This window comes from Morone saxatilis, unplaced genomic scaffold (genome assembly GCF_004916995.1).
Source record: "Morone saxatilis isolate NCDOM2014 unplaced genomic scaffold, NCSU_SB_2.0 Contig11, whole genome shotgun sequence".
Classification (NCBI taxonomy): domain Eukaryota; kingdom Metazoa; phylum Chordata; class Actinopteri; family Moronidae; genus Morone; species Morone saxatilis.
Genome location: NW_023339663.1, coordinates 25864142 through 25878843, shown reverse-complemented (window position 1 = coordinate 25878843; position 14702 = coordinate 25864142). Strand labels below are relative to the sequence as shown.

The following is a 14702-nucleotide window of genomic DNA, read 5'->3' as shown; positions in this document are numbered from 1 at the left end:
ATAAGAGATTCTGTCTCACAGCGTGTGTTTGTTTAATTTGCTGTTGAGTGTGTATGTAATTCATCATCTCTGGGGGCAGCAACCTTTTTTTGTTTAAATCTTGAGCTTATCTCGACAAAAACTTTTTCATTTCTTTAATCTTTTTCTCTCTTTTTTTTTCATTCCTCCTACGGCTCGGAAATGTCACTTCAAGATGTTGCCCTCGTTAGCTGGGGATTGAAGCTTTTGAGGGTCACGCTTCTCATAATCTGCCAAATTCAGGGAGAGAGATGCCTTGCAGGATGTAATGTCTCTTTTTTTTTGGGTCCCGTTTTGTCTGCTTCACTCAACCCCTCCTCGGCTGTCGCTGTCTATCTTTATTTCTCTTGATCTACTGTATATCTGCTATCTATGGCTTACTCGCTTTTCACACTCTGTTTCCTTCTCCTCCCTCTATTCTTCATCCAAACAGTTTTTGGTGTCATTGTTATTACATTGTTGGAGGACGACTCTGTAGTGGCCCACTATCACCACCTCTTCTTAACATTCTGAGCTTCACTATTCACTTAGAGATAAGACATTCTTAATTGGCAATGATTAGTGTTTTACAATATATAGAACAATAATATCCAACACTATTTAAAGAAATTATAATACGGTGTGATAAGCAATAGTTGATTAGGTGATTACAGCTGAAGCCAGATTACATCAGACACACTGTATCAAATAATGTTAGACCCTAATCCGAAACACATTCATCCCTCTAACCATATCTTTCTTTTTCTGTATCTCTATCTTGTCGGGCAGAGTCAAAAAGAGATGCTCCTTGCCAACAAGAGCTAGTGTTTGTTATAAAATCAATGGGGCTGAATGGGAGACTCAGTATGAGTCAGAGGAGACTCTGACAAGAGTTGCACACAAACCTACACAGGTAAAAACTCTTTAAATTTTTTAATGTCACAATTCCAAAATTGATGCATTTCAGCCTGTAGTAAGTAGTGTTCTCGCCATTATATATTTGTAAGACAAACACCTAACAGACGTGTGAATGCAGAAGTGATACAATGGTCACTTTCCCTTAGTGCTTACTACTGTGTGTGTGTGCAAGTTTCCAAGGTCCTCTACATATCAAAAACACAGAATTACCAGTGTGTTGAGGTTAACTGAGCAAAAGGGATTTAAAATAGCATAAACCAAGTTATTGTCCCATTCAAAGTTAGTTTCTTAGTTATACTGTTGAATGGTGGACAGTTGTGACAGTGATAATCCAGAGTGATATGCCTGTACTTTTGTCTGACTACTGTTCTTGTTTACATTTAAAAACAATAGAAAGTTGTCCTCAAAAAAATAATAATCCAGAGTGGATTAGTGTTACATGTAACGTATGCCAACGACAAGCAATACAATTTAAAACAATCTGTGATTCAAGGAATGTTTTGATAATATTATCCATGAAAGAGATGCTAACAATTGATCACAGCATTCAAATGTTAGTCGCTCCTCCACTTTCCTCCTGAAATAACTATTAGGTAGACGCCTTCCTGTGGACATGCATGTGCCCCAGAAGATCAATCCTCTTGACTTTGGTGATCTCCTGATCTTTCCTGATCTTTCCTGCAACCTTACCTTTCCACAATGAAGTTGACATTATAGTTTTTTAGTGAACAACAACTATTGGATGGATTGCAGTAACATTTGGTACAATAGGTTAGCTCATAAGCTGCTAAAATACATTACATTTTTCTGGCTCACGTCCAGAAGAAGAAGAAGAAGTGCATACTTCGGGTGACATTAAAATGTTGTGTAACCTGCATTTAATGTGATCGATTCACCAATTGAATTCTTTAGTTCACAACTTAGTTTCAGATATTCAAGTTTGAGTTGCGGCCACAGTGAATGTAAAGAGGGTGGTGAAAATAACAAGAATGCACAAGAGTATAGAACGCAATACAATACATCACAGAAAACAGCTTGGTTGTGTTGAATCAAAACCTCTCTGACACAGTCACAAAAAACTGCCAGTTGGATTTATCCCTGTTTGTTGGGTTGCGTTACATTGTACAGGTGTTGCTGCTGTTATGTCTTTCCCATTTTTCCTGTTTCTACCTTTTTTTATTTATTCATCTACCTACAGTAGCTACTTAAATTGTCCTACTGCTTCAATCGTCTTCTTTTTTTTTTTAAATGAGCAATCAGTGTTTGTCTCTACGTGTGTGGCCCTCTTATAAGCCCATCTGACCGGCTTCTCTCCAGGCTAATCAAAGAGCACATCTTGGCTTTACCGCAAAACCTTGAATGAATAACCGCAGGGAGGCCGAATGAAAGAGAGAAGAGAGAGTGAGGGGTGGGGGGATGGCACACTTCAAAGATGACACGAAGTGAGATAGAAAAGAGGATAAAAATATAAAGATATGACTAGATGATCTAGAGAGGGGGGATGAGGAAATGGCAGGGAGGGTAATGAAGGAATGAAGGGAAAGAGGAGGAGAGGATGAGAGAGCAGAGAGCAGCACTGCATCCCCGTGTGATCTGGAGTGGGAATTATTTCCATCACACATCACACTCTCAATTCTCACTCATCCCTCTGCCTCTACCTTTCACTGTCTGTCTCCCGCTACATTTTTCTCTACAGTTTCCCCATACCTGTCTGTATTGTTCTCTGTCTCTTGAAAGCCATTTTTGAAAATGTATAATTATATATGACGACAGCAGCAACAGTAATTATAAAAGACATGATAAAAAAAGAAACTGACACGCTGGCTTCTGAGTGTACGCAGTAAAAAGTCAGCTTTTGTGCCTCATATTTTTGCAGGCTTTTGGATACAGTGCTGGCAGGCTGCAGCACTGCCTGCTCTCTCCAGGCAAAATGTAGGGTTTAGCTTTATCCAGGACCTTATCTGGGGAAAGCTCATTTAGTAAGCTGCAGCAGCTTCAGATTTACCAAGGTGTTTATCCACATAGCTCTCATATGTTTTTAGGTAATACAGTTATCAATATCAAGTACCATTTTCTGTCTGTTAAATTACGTTTTTAATTGTAATTGAGTTGAACCCTTTTTCAGAATCCTTTTGTCAGTACAGTAACTTCACATCATCATACAGCACTGACCTTCCCACAGGACACACACACCCAACATGATAAAGGGTCTAAACAGGTAAAATTCATTTGGATCCAAGTGTGATTTGTTTTACCGATTTATTAAAAGTCATCTGTCAGAGTAGCATCCACAGGCAGCACACATTGGCTAAATCTAAAGTGTGTGCGCATGTATCCATGCATGTGTACGTGTGGCATGTTCATGGATGCATATGGGAATCCACACGCCCATGTTTGTGTGCTAGCAGTTCTTTTTTTTTTTTTCTCGACACTAGACTCTTAATAGATGCACAGCATATGCCAGACAAAACAGGCCCATCTGCCTTATCACTGAGGTAATTGCATTTTTCAAAGTGACAGCGGCCGATGCATAATTCATCATTAGGTAAAGCACAACGAAGTCCCACAGCCAAGTGTGTCAGCTAGCTTCACTGCAGGTAGGATGGAGGGAGGCTGCTGTGCGACCAGCAGCTCACGAAGATATGGAGATTTTGCAGACAGCGAGATAGGAATGTGTTTGGAAGTGATATTTAAAATCGCAAAGGCTGTCATCATGCTGTGTGTGTATGTCTGTGTGAGAGGGCGTGTGTGCGTGAGTGCAGGTAAGTCAGCATGTTAACAGGACAGCCTATTTCTCTCTGCTCTCCCCTCAGGCGTTCCTTCTCCACTCATCTTATTATATTGTGTTACATACAGCCTCTTCTCCTCTCCCTCTTTTCTGTCTGCCTCATTCTCTCCTCAACTACTGCATACCTCTCACACTATTTTTTCCCTTCATTTTCCTTTGTATTTTTCTTTTTCTCTTTTACTGGTTCTCTTGTCATGTTTTCAGCCAGTGCTTTCTCACTCGCTTTGCTTTTTTCAGCCTCACATTCTCCATCACTTTCAGTCTCAGACTCCTGCAGAAATGGGTGTACCTGTAAACTGGAGTGCTGCTCGGCAAGTTATAACATAACAGCATTCGTCTGTGTTTATGTGAAAGACATCCCTACAGACCATATTAATGAAGTAAAAATGTGGCAATGGGAAAAATAAAACTCTTAATCAAGCACCATTTTGTGATATCCCTCACATTCAGAAATATTCCAATCCATATGCAAATTATAGTCTCCTGGGTTTACGGTTTCCAAGTTCAGATATTAATTTGCACATTTTAATATGCAATGTGATGCAAATTGCAAAGTGCATCTAACACAAAAGTGTCCTTCATTGAAGGTAAAACCTGCGTCTCCCTCTTTCTTATTCCAATATCTGCTGTGCAGTAATTATGCATGAGTAGTACTCTCAATTATAAAGACCCACCCACAGTGATCTACACACTAATTAGCACTTTATTTTTGAATTCATTTTAAAATGTTATCGTCTTGCACATGTTAAAAGTGTTATATATATATATATTGAAAGGGAAATCCACAACTTCTATTTTGTGTTTGCACCCACCATGACAATATACCAGAGAGTGTGAGGCCCACCTCCCCATGGGCCACAGGGGAGTTGAAGGGGGCGCGTAGTGAAAGAGACGTGAGGCAAAGGTACTGCATGAGGTGAAAGTAACAGGTGCACTAAAAGCAACATGAAGTTAGTTATAATGGTTTGGTTCAATGATTTGACTTGCTCACCAACACGTTCATTTGGAGCTGCAGCAGTGGCTGTGACACACATGGTGGCAAGTAATGTGCTTTAAAACCCTCATTTTATTGAAACATTTGCTTTAAATCTTGTGTAGGTGGGTTCCTAGTTAGAGAGATATTTTATTTTAAGATTATTATGGTCTCCATTCAGGCTCGTGACAAATTGTGAATCCATTTGAAAGACGGGGAGCTCTTCTTTTGAAATTACTTTGGCCCTATGGAGGCATAAATAATAAAATGTGTGGTGAAAAACACAGTTGGAAATGTTTTATGTAAGCTTTTTTGTATTTTCTCTTTCTTTTCAACCTTTTTTTGTTTTTATGACTCATTGGTCCTCCGCAAGGACAAGGCCTATATCATATCACACACATTCCTCCCCCTCTGTTACACCTTTAGCACACACAATTGCAGAAAACACACATACACCTCAACCAGATCATAGAGTTTGTAATAAGACACAAGCTTCTGGCAGCATCCCACCATGTGCGTCTGTGTGCATATTATGATTTGCATTGTTATTGGCGCTGTGTGTACTCTATGAATGCCAATGTGTCACAATGCATATCTGCACATAGTCGCTACATATTCTCTTGTAGTCCCTCTCGCTCATACCTGCGGTTTCCTCCCTCTGTTAGTATTTCAGCCAATCTCCATCACACCATGCATTGTCAGTGGGAGGGAGAGAGGAGAAAAGGGGAAGGGAGGGAGAGAATCACGGTAAATAAAATAGGAGGAGAGATGGATGGAGAAACACAGGCATTAAGAATGAGAAGTGAGAAATGGAAATAGGGAGAAAGAGTGACTGACACAAGTGAGCTAAAAGAGGAGGAAGAGAGAGGAGAAGCGTGAGATAGGAGACAGGTGAAGGAGAGCATAACTGGAATAAAAGAGAGACAGATGAAAGAATGTAGCATTGGAGGAAAGGACAGGTGAGACAGAGCGGGTGTGTGTGTGTGTGTGTGTGTGTGTGTGGCACAACTGACAGTATCGGAGACAGAATGGCAAGTGTCATCCTCTGCAGGACTGAATTAGCACTCATTCTGTGTCTCTGTGTCTGCCTGTTTCTTTGATTCTCTCCTTACTGTATCTCACCATCTATACAGCTTTGTCTCTACACTGCAGAAACACATGCAACAAACAGATGGTGCACTCATATTCAGTATTTCAGTTTTCATCACACCCACACTAATGCAACTAATTAGAAAGCGGTGCCCATATCTAAACCCATAAAGTTTGGGAAATTGCTAGAGACAAAAAAAAAAGAGATCTACCAGAGGTAAAGATATCTTTGCTTTTAGTCCTTGCACAGGCCAAGGTCCTAAAAAACATCTCCCATAATGCTACTTGATGGCCTACGGTATTTCTTTTTGTTAGACCCCACTTGCCTACATCTTTCAAACTCCACACCTCCACTTTGTAACACAGCTTTTCTGTTAAAAAAGTGATTTTCTCAGACTTGAGTTATACCGCAGTTTTCACAAACCAAGTAGTAGTCCCTCTGGCGAGGAAACTTAAAAGCGGTGGAGTGTCACAGCTTTCCAAGTATAAGTATTTGCTGGCTTTCATTCATTTCATACCGCTGCAAATGTAATACTTCCATTTTTGACTGTTGGCCAACATTACAATAAAATAAAGCAGTTTAAAGATATCACTTCAGGCTCTGGAAATTGAGGTGGTAACGATGTGAGTTAAATACATTACGTAAGTTAAAACAAGTTTTAAAACAGTGGAAAGTCGTGTGTTTGAGCCATCTATCCAGCTCGACCTCCTCCCTACATGGAATTGTTGCTCTTTATGCTACGTCACTTGACTAAGTGGCATTCAAAAAAGCAAAATAAAACACATTGTGAAAACAGACAAAATGACTGAACACATTAGCGTGTTTATACGCCATTTGGTAATAGCAGGCCTGATGAAGATCTGCACTCTTCTAGTTCATACATGATTTTAAATATTTAATAGTACATTAAAGGACTGCTGATTATTATCTTTTACAGTGTATCTCTTTATCTGTCTCACTTTTTCTCCCCCTTTTTGCCTCTCGCTCAGTTGCCTCTGACAGCCACATTCAGTTTCTCCTCCTCCCCTGCTTTGTACTGTCATTCATCATCAGTGTCATTCAGTTTTCCCCTTCCACATGGCACAACATCTGTTTGGGAGTGTTGCACTTGCCCTGTTGAAAAGGATTCAGACAAACTGTGTGATGAGAATCCTGGAAGCAGTGTCACCTCTTTATGTCTAGTGTCAATTTACGAGCCAACCCCTGAACGCAGAATGTGTGTGCTGTGTCTTTATGAACTAGCCAAATCTCAAGAGCTGGGCAGAGGCTTCATTGTTTAAATTTGTTTTTACACGTTTAGAGACCTTTCTCGCAGACTTGTCATATCTGGAAGAGCACATTAGTAAGTAACGACATTAGTGATTGCTTTACTGAATTTAGATGTCCCAGTAAGTCATGATAATGAGCATCCATCATACAGGGTCCTGGAACCTGAACCCTCAACTGGAATGCAGTGCTTCGTGTTATTAGATCTCCCTGCTTATTCATATCAAACTTTTCAATAAATGTCTCAATCCCATTTAATAAAATTGAAAATAACAACCGGGGAAGTCTAGCAAGATGTTTAATTAACAAAGTCCACATTTTAGTGAAACAAACACTAAAACATTGAAACATTTTAATACACTGATGCATTAAATATTTCATGCAACAATCAGAACTGCAAACAATTTCAGTTTCATTATTGATTAATCTAGCCATTTTTATTCATCTTTTTTTTTTTTTTTGATGAATGGATTGCTGCTCGCAAGTAACAAAAGACTAACCAACAGTCAAAAACGTAAAAAGATATTAGGTTTACTGTCACACAAGCCTGAGAAACCCAGAAAATAGTGATTTTGCATAAAAAATGCTTTTAACTGCTCTAGTAACCATTCATTGTGATTTTAATCCTTAATTTGTTTAATGCATTTTGAGAAAAAGTCTGATTGTTTACGGGGGCATATCAGTTTGACCAGTTGTTTTATTCATGCGTAGTATGTGCTTTCACAGGGACCTATTTTCTTTTATGCTTCTAGTGTAATGGATGTGTGCCCTACTCTGCAGTGCAAATGTGTGCAATATGAATCACTTAATGATGGATTGTTTTGTCATGTTATGTGTGTGTGTGGTGCGTGTATGTTCTGTGGGTGTTTGTCTAAAACTGAACCTGGTGTGCTGAAGTGTTTGTGCTTTAAAGAGCTGTTCTTTTGATATGGGAGGCTCTGTACCCCGTTTGTACATTAGACGAAGCCTGCATGGCATTATGATAATAATAATTAATAGCGATGGAAATCAGTGGAGAAAATGATAGTTCAAGTCAACTGATATTATTAAAAGGCATCAAAGAGACAAGTGCTGCTTGGATGTGTGTTTGCTCGTAGGAAACAAGCAGGTGTTTCTGTGATCCGGCTCACACATAGGACAAAAAAAACAAAAAAACAGCAGCAATTTTCTTTGTTGCCAGAAACTGTGCTGCGCTCAAAGTCGACTCCAGAACAAATCCGTGGCATTCTTATGGAGTGAAAATATTAAAATAGCACAGTTTTAGAAAACAAAGGATCACGCTTCCTACTGCTTCAATCCAGCATTGTTGCTCCTCGATCTAATTCTCTGTGTCTCTTTCTGGCAGATGGTGATGGCTACCAGGACCACCTCCTCCCCGTGTGTTTGGATGACGGCTGTAAAAAAAGTGCCATCTTTCTGGCCAAGTCAGGCTCAAAAGAGGTACATAATACACACACATGGCGGTACTGACAGTGTTAGAAGTCACTCTAATGGATTAGCTTGGTTTCCTGCTCAACCATTTTCGTATTTATCACTCTTCTACCTGGTCTTTACTTTTCCATTCTACACCACTCTGCACTACTTACCTTCTGCTCAGATCTGTCAGGCTCTGGGACACCGCTTTGTTCTTTGTCACACTTCTTTTCTCTTCTGATTTGTTCAACACTGCTCAACTCGACTGTCCTCTTTTCCACTAGTTTTCTTTTCATGCTCAGAAGAAGTATGTATCAGAAAACTAAGCATGGATATATGGAATTGCTGTCACTTTTACTGTATGCAAATGACTGTACATAGTAATTAGTTATTATTCCCCTGCTCCTACACTAGTAGTGTTTAAACTCCCCCTGCCCTCGAGCTCCCAGTCCTGTACAGACAGCTAACTAGGTAGTGGCAGCAGCTACTACAGTTAGCTTGTGCAGCAGTGCACTGGTAAGTGTGAAAAGGTGCAGCTCCTGAAAGTTTGATGTTGTGTTTGTTTTTCTGCAACTATCCGACTAACGAGAGTGCCTCGACCAAGACTCTTCTCAGCAACGGTTAAGTTGACTATTCGGGGACAGACCTAGTAGTTTTAGCTATTAATGTAAGATTGTATAGTCAGGTAAAATGCTATTGGGTTATTATTAGCTGAACTACTAAACGCATTTACATTTCTTACAATAAACCTCCCTCATTCATTCCTTAATCATAACTTTGATTGTATATTTTAAAAGTCTTAAAAATAGAACATCCTATTGGGTAGCATATTCGCTTTTTCTCACTAATTTCACAAATATGTGCTTACTATACGTTAAGATAGAGTTGATAAAACATTATTTAATAAAAAGATACTTGAATTTTGAAGACCTGCAGTGGAGGAACTTGTGGCAGAGCTGAGAAAGCGCGGGGCCCCAGAGCATGTACAGTATGTGTACTTACATAGGTTGGGACTGTGGGTTAGGAAGATATGGAATTTTCAGAGGAAAGACTTTGTCTTTAACTTTGTTGTCATACTTATTGGACCCTATAAATGGTAATGCGCTGTACACTACATGCCACACTCACCCCTCTGCACACATTCATACACTGATGGCAGTGGCTGCCATGCAAGGTGCCAACTGCTCATCAGAACGGAAACGGAAACTAATTTATACACACTCGTACACCGATGCACAGCAAGAAATCTGGGGTTCAGTATCTTGCTCAAGGACACTTTGACATGCAGCAAGGGAGCCGGGGATTGAACTGCCAACCTTCTGATTAGTGAACTGAGCCAAGATTTATTTGCAGATTGTTTGAAAAAAATGACCAACGCTGACTTAGAGCCGAAAGAGCCGTGTCAATCTGGCCCTCTCCGTTCTCCTTTATGTTTTTTATCACTTATTAGAGCTCCTCTCTGAGTGGTTCCATTGCAATGCCGTAGATCCGCTTTCTCAGTACAATGGCTGTCTATTTCAGGAAGGCATTAAACACATGGCTCACTGCAGGGGGGTTCTTTCTAAGAAAGACATCCGTTGATCCAACGGGTGTCACTTTGTTTGCAGTGCCATACGAGATGGGAGTAATGGATATGAACACACACATTCTCTCCCATCCGATTAATGTACACACACAAGCAAATATGTATGACGTGCATGGACATGTTTACTCGCAGTTGCTGTTACACTCACATGAACACACACATACCTCCATATCTCCACCACCACCACCACCACCTACGTACCATCTTGTATGAGGCTTTTCAGTTGCATCCTACCATTTGGCAGAATGCTCCACTCCTTTTTTTCTCTCCTTCCTCTGCCACCAGAGAACTAGCTTCCACTTTTTTCTTCAGTCCAAAATAGAAATATTACAGGCTTATCTGCATGTCCGCCCCCACACACATGTGCACACAAAAGACGCACGCGGAAACACACAGATGCATGCTCCCTGTGGACATGCCTTCTTTTGTTTGCCTGTCAGCAACAAAAAAACAAAAAAAAAAATGATTGAAGAGAGGAGTGAAAGGAGGAGTGCTAAAGGAAGGAGAGGGGAGGCAAAGAGAGGAGGACTTATCTGCACTGATGGATGAAGTGAACACATGTTGTGTTCTGTGTCACTATGTGTTTGAGAGACAGTCATCACTGTCAAAGAGAGGGAAGGGTGAGCAGAGTGAGGAGGAAACCAGAGTCTCTTTAAGCTTCTATGCTTTTAATGCAATGATGATAATAATATACAGTCATAATGATAACCTTTTTCAACTGACGCCAACACACAAAGGTTGTATTTAGATGTATGTTGCAGTACTGATCCCATCAGTTCATCCTTTGTGTTGTAAATTCTCCCTGAGCCATAATTATGCTTGATCTTACACCAGGTGTGTACTCTAGTGTGTGTGTGTGTGTGTGTGTGTGTGTGTGTGTGCGTTTGGAGCAGCTATAGTCAGCAGATGTCACCCCTAGAGGTATCTGCCCACAGAGAAAATGGAGGGAGAGATGGAGAAAACAGAAGGGGGATGAAGGGAGACAAATGGAAAGAACAGAGAGCTTGATGTAAGGAAGGAAGAAAATGGAAAAATAGTGGAAGGTAGGGAGGAAGAGGAGGTGGGGCCGAAAGGAAGATTGGAGGAAGGAAGGAAGAAGAAAAAAAAGCATTTTCTGTTTTCCCTTTATTGCCACTTCGAGAGGAACATCCCATCACAGGGAATGAGGGTGGGAGAAGCAGAAAGGAGGATTGGAAAGTGAATAAAACAAGTGATATGTGTACGGGCAAAGACACGATGAGATGCCTTCGGGTGTGCAAGGAAGTCCTGCTGAGTAGAAACTAGTGTATGTCTGTAGTTCATCTCCAACAGCAATTCAGTCCTTCCTTCTTGTGGTTTGGGCCACAGCTCTGCCTCTACAGAACCTCTGCAGCAGCTCCAGGCCTTTAGTTCACCATACTGGAAGAAGCCACAGGGGGCTTGGAACAATTTCTCTGCTTCATCCTCTGGCCTTACACACACACACGCGTGCGGATCACGCTTGTTGTACTTTGGACCTCCCTTTTTGTGCGCCCACATTCTGTAACACAATTGGATATTACTGCAGAGAATAATGTAATTGTGTGTCTGTGGGTGTTACACCTGTCAAGTAAATTGTATCAATCTATTTTCATTAGCTGAGCGGATGGACCCCCTGAACGTCAGGGAGACAGAGAACACTTCCACAAGAACAAGTACAGAACCCATCCAGACGTCCGTATATTTAAGACCATGGCTCATTTCCAATTGAGTGTAGCAAAATGTATATGGTAGAGCTGAGCGATATTGATAAATAATATCTCAATATTTTTATGCCTGGATGAAATAGCTTTACAAATGGACTTTTCTAATCAGAACAATAATTCAGACTAACCACCCTTTAATAATTGTCATTAGATTCACATAGACCATTACAGGCATTAAAATAATCAGTTTCATGATAAATAGTTGTGTTACATTGCAGAATACTGTAAAGTTCTGCAGAGAAGAAGACAAATTACCTCATTAATCCCCCTTGGGGGACATACATTTTTTTTCTCTCCATTGTTATTATTATACATAAGCCTGAAGTACACATGCACGCACAGGACCCAACACTAAATTTATCCAAGCATTTTGGATGTATATAGCTGGACCTGCCTTGTTCTCCCTGTTTCCCAGAGTACATTAACTACTGCTGCTGTAATGCCAACAATAAAGTATTGCATGATATGGGATATTCTATTGAGGAGGCCATCATTTTACTATAAAAATGTATATTTTATGTGAGGAGGAAGAAGAATAGTGGTATATTCTCTCGCCTAAACACTTTAGAACAATGCACTCCAGTGTAACACTTCAGTTAGTAAACCAGTTTATGATATGCTGGTCAGTCTGGCACTTAATACAATAAATGGTGGTCTGCTGTACTGGATCATATTGGCTTCCTTCCATCTGTGCTTAAAAGTAAATACCATAAATGACCAAATAGATATGCAGAAGAAGAAATAAAATCACTCTGGTACAATGTATATCAGCCTAATTTTGTAGCTCAGCAGTACTACAAATATTCTCTGTGTCTTCCTCCGCTAAGTGGTATCATATATATATATATATATATATATATATGAAGATACTGTGAATGAAAGTCTGTTTATAGTGAAAGATCTGCAGTAGGGCGTAGGCGCTGAGTGCAGGCTGACGCAGCGTTCTCTCACACTGTTCACCTAGCATCAGTGAGTGAGTGACCCTAAATGGCAACTGTTTGCCACAGGCCACATCCCCTGGCTCTGTGGCAAACAGAAACAAAGAAATCCCACAAAGACATTATGGACTTACTAATGCCCTTGCATTAGCACTTAAGGCCCTAATATAATGTGTACATTTTAATTCATTTAACAATTGTGTTTTCGTATTTTTTTACAGACTTACAGACTTACCTCCCTATAGAGCAAATATACAATTATGTATTGATTTACCAATTCTGTAGGTGTGTGTTAATTAATTTTTTTTGTATGCACATTTAAACCCTTCCATATATACATATGCACACATGCAAAACACACATACCGCCCCCATGAAGCCCAAGCCAGCTGCCTACTGTTGCTGCCCAGACAGTGTAAGGGCAGCCAGTGTGAGCCAGACAGCCTCCTCCCAACCATCCCAGTCAGCTGGTTGGTCAGTGGTCAAAGAGGTGACACTGACAGCAGGTAGCAGTGTCTCCACCCTGCTCAGCTGACACAAAGACATATGGTCTCACTCCATCTCTGGCTCTGACTCTGACTGTTCCAGGGACAAACTATGACCTCATATACACCTGCTCATAAAAGATATCTGTACCTGGGTATTTTGGATAAGGACATCTCAGTGCAAGCTGCATTGTTATACATTCATCACCACAGATACAAGCACCATGAATACATTTTAATATAAATCGCCAGAAACATTTTGACGGTTATAGAAATATCCTCTTGTCATGTGGAACAACATCACAATGGTATAAAAGTCATCACAGTGAGTTGCAACATCATCAAATAACAACACATAACAGACCTCACAGCAGCCTTTTGGCATGATAGTCACAGGTTTTATCAAGGATACGGTTCTGTTTAGTGTAGCAGAGCCTTTCCAGAGAACCAACGATGTGATAGACACACAGTAGATAGCTGGATTTGGGAAATTCACTCATTTGCTTTCCGGTCGAGAGTTAGATGTGAAAATCGATACCAGGACCCTGAATATTAGACTCGAGTAGAGCTTTTCAAACTGAAGCACGCCTCCGCAGGGGGGCACCAGAGAGGGGTGAAAGGGACAGGTGCATGCTGGCTTTCTGAAAAAAAAAAGTTAAAGTTATTTTGGCCCGCTTATCGAAATGGTTAACAGTTGCAGCAGCAACCGTAGCTCTGACACATAGCTCATGGAGTCTATTAAGGTACTTTAAACCACGTGCTCAGTTGCCGCAAAAAATTCAAATTCAAATTTTAACACAGACAGGTTACATGTCATCATCATCATTATTGATCATGTTTATCACTCCATTACTTCTCTAAGATACATCACAGTTTTATGTTTTCTTCAGTGTCAAAGTAACCCAGTTATAGTAGTCTCTACATCCGTGGGTAGATAGCAAACAGGAAATAATAGCTAATTCAGCATACTTAATGGTCCTTATTTGCCAACATGTAAACAAATGCAGGTGGTATGGTTGTCTCGATTTTGTCTAAGGGGCGCCCACAGTGTCAGACATTGAAAAGCCCTGAGGTGGAGCATAAAGACTTTCTTGTTCTCACAAAAACATGTCCAACTGAATAACAGCATCATCATTTAAGACTTGTAATGCTATGAAGCCTTGGAAGTCAGTCGTGATTTGCATGTGTCTCTGCTTCTTCTGCATGTGTGTAGAGTGGTTGCATCATCTCTTTCTCCTTACCTTTGGAATTTCCTTTTGCTATTTTGATCACAATTCAATAAGTGCAGTGTGTTTTAAAAAAGAGGTCTGGTACCACTGGATGGACTGGGATGCTTACTGACAGAAAATCACTTCTTTTTATTACCCTATTATTATAAAAAAAACATCAGCACATTCTCTGAATTATAATTTTTGGCTGGAATATTTCAGACATTGCATCACCTAAAAGGGTACCATAGCACATACACTGATCAGCCATAATATTATGAGCACTGACTGGTGGAGTGAATAACACTGGTTATCTGG

The 14702-nt window shown here is 40.3% G+C and overlaps 1 protein-coding gene across 1 annotated transcript in view; it reads left to right on the top strand.

The window, feature by feature from the left end:
- LOC118343506 (T-cell immunomodulatory protein-like) overlaps nucleotides 1-14702 on the top strand; it is a 61309-nt gene that overhangs the window by 35565 nt on the left and 11042 nt on the right. Inside the window, exon 9 of the mRNA XM_035682353.1 lies at nucleotides 8378-8472. Coding sequence (XP_035538246.1) covers nucleotides 8378-8472 — 95 coding nt within the window. The remainder of the gene's footprint in view (nucleotides 1-8377; nucleotides 8473-14702) is intronic.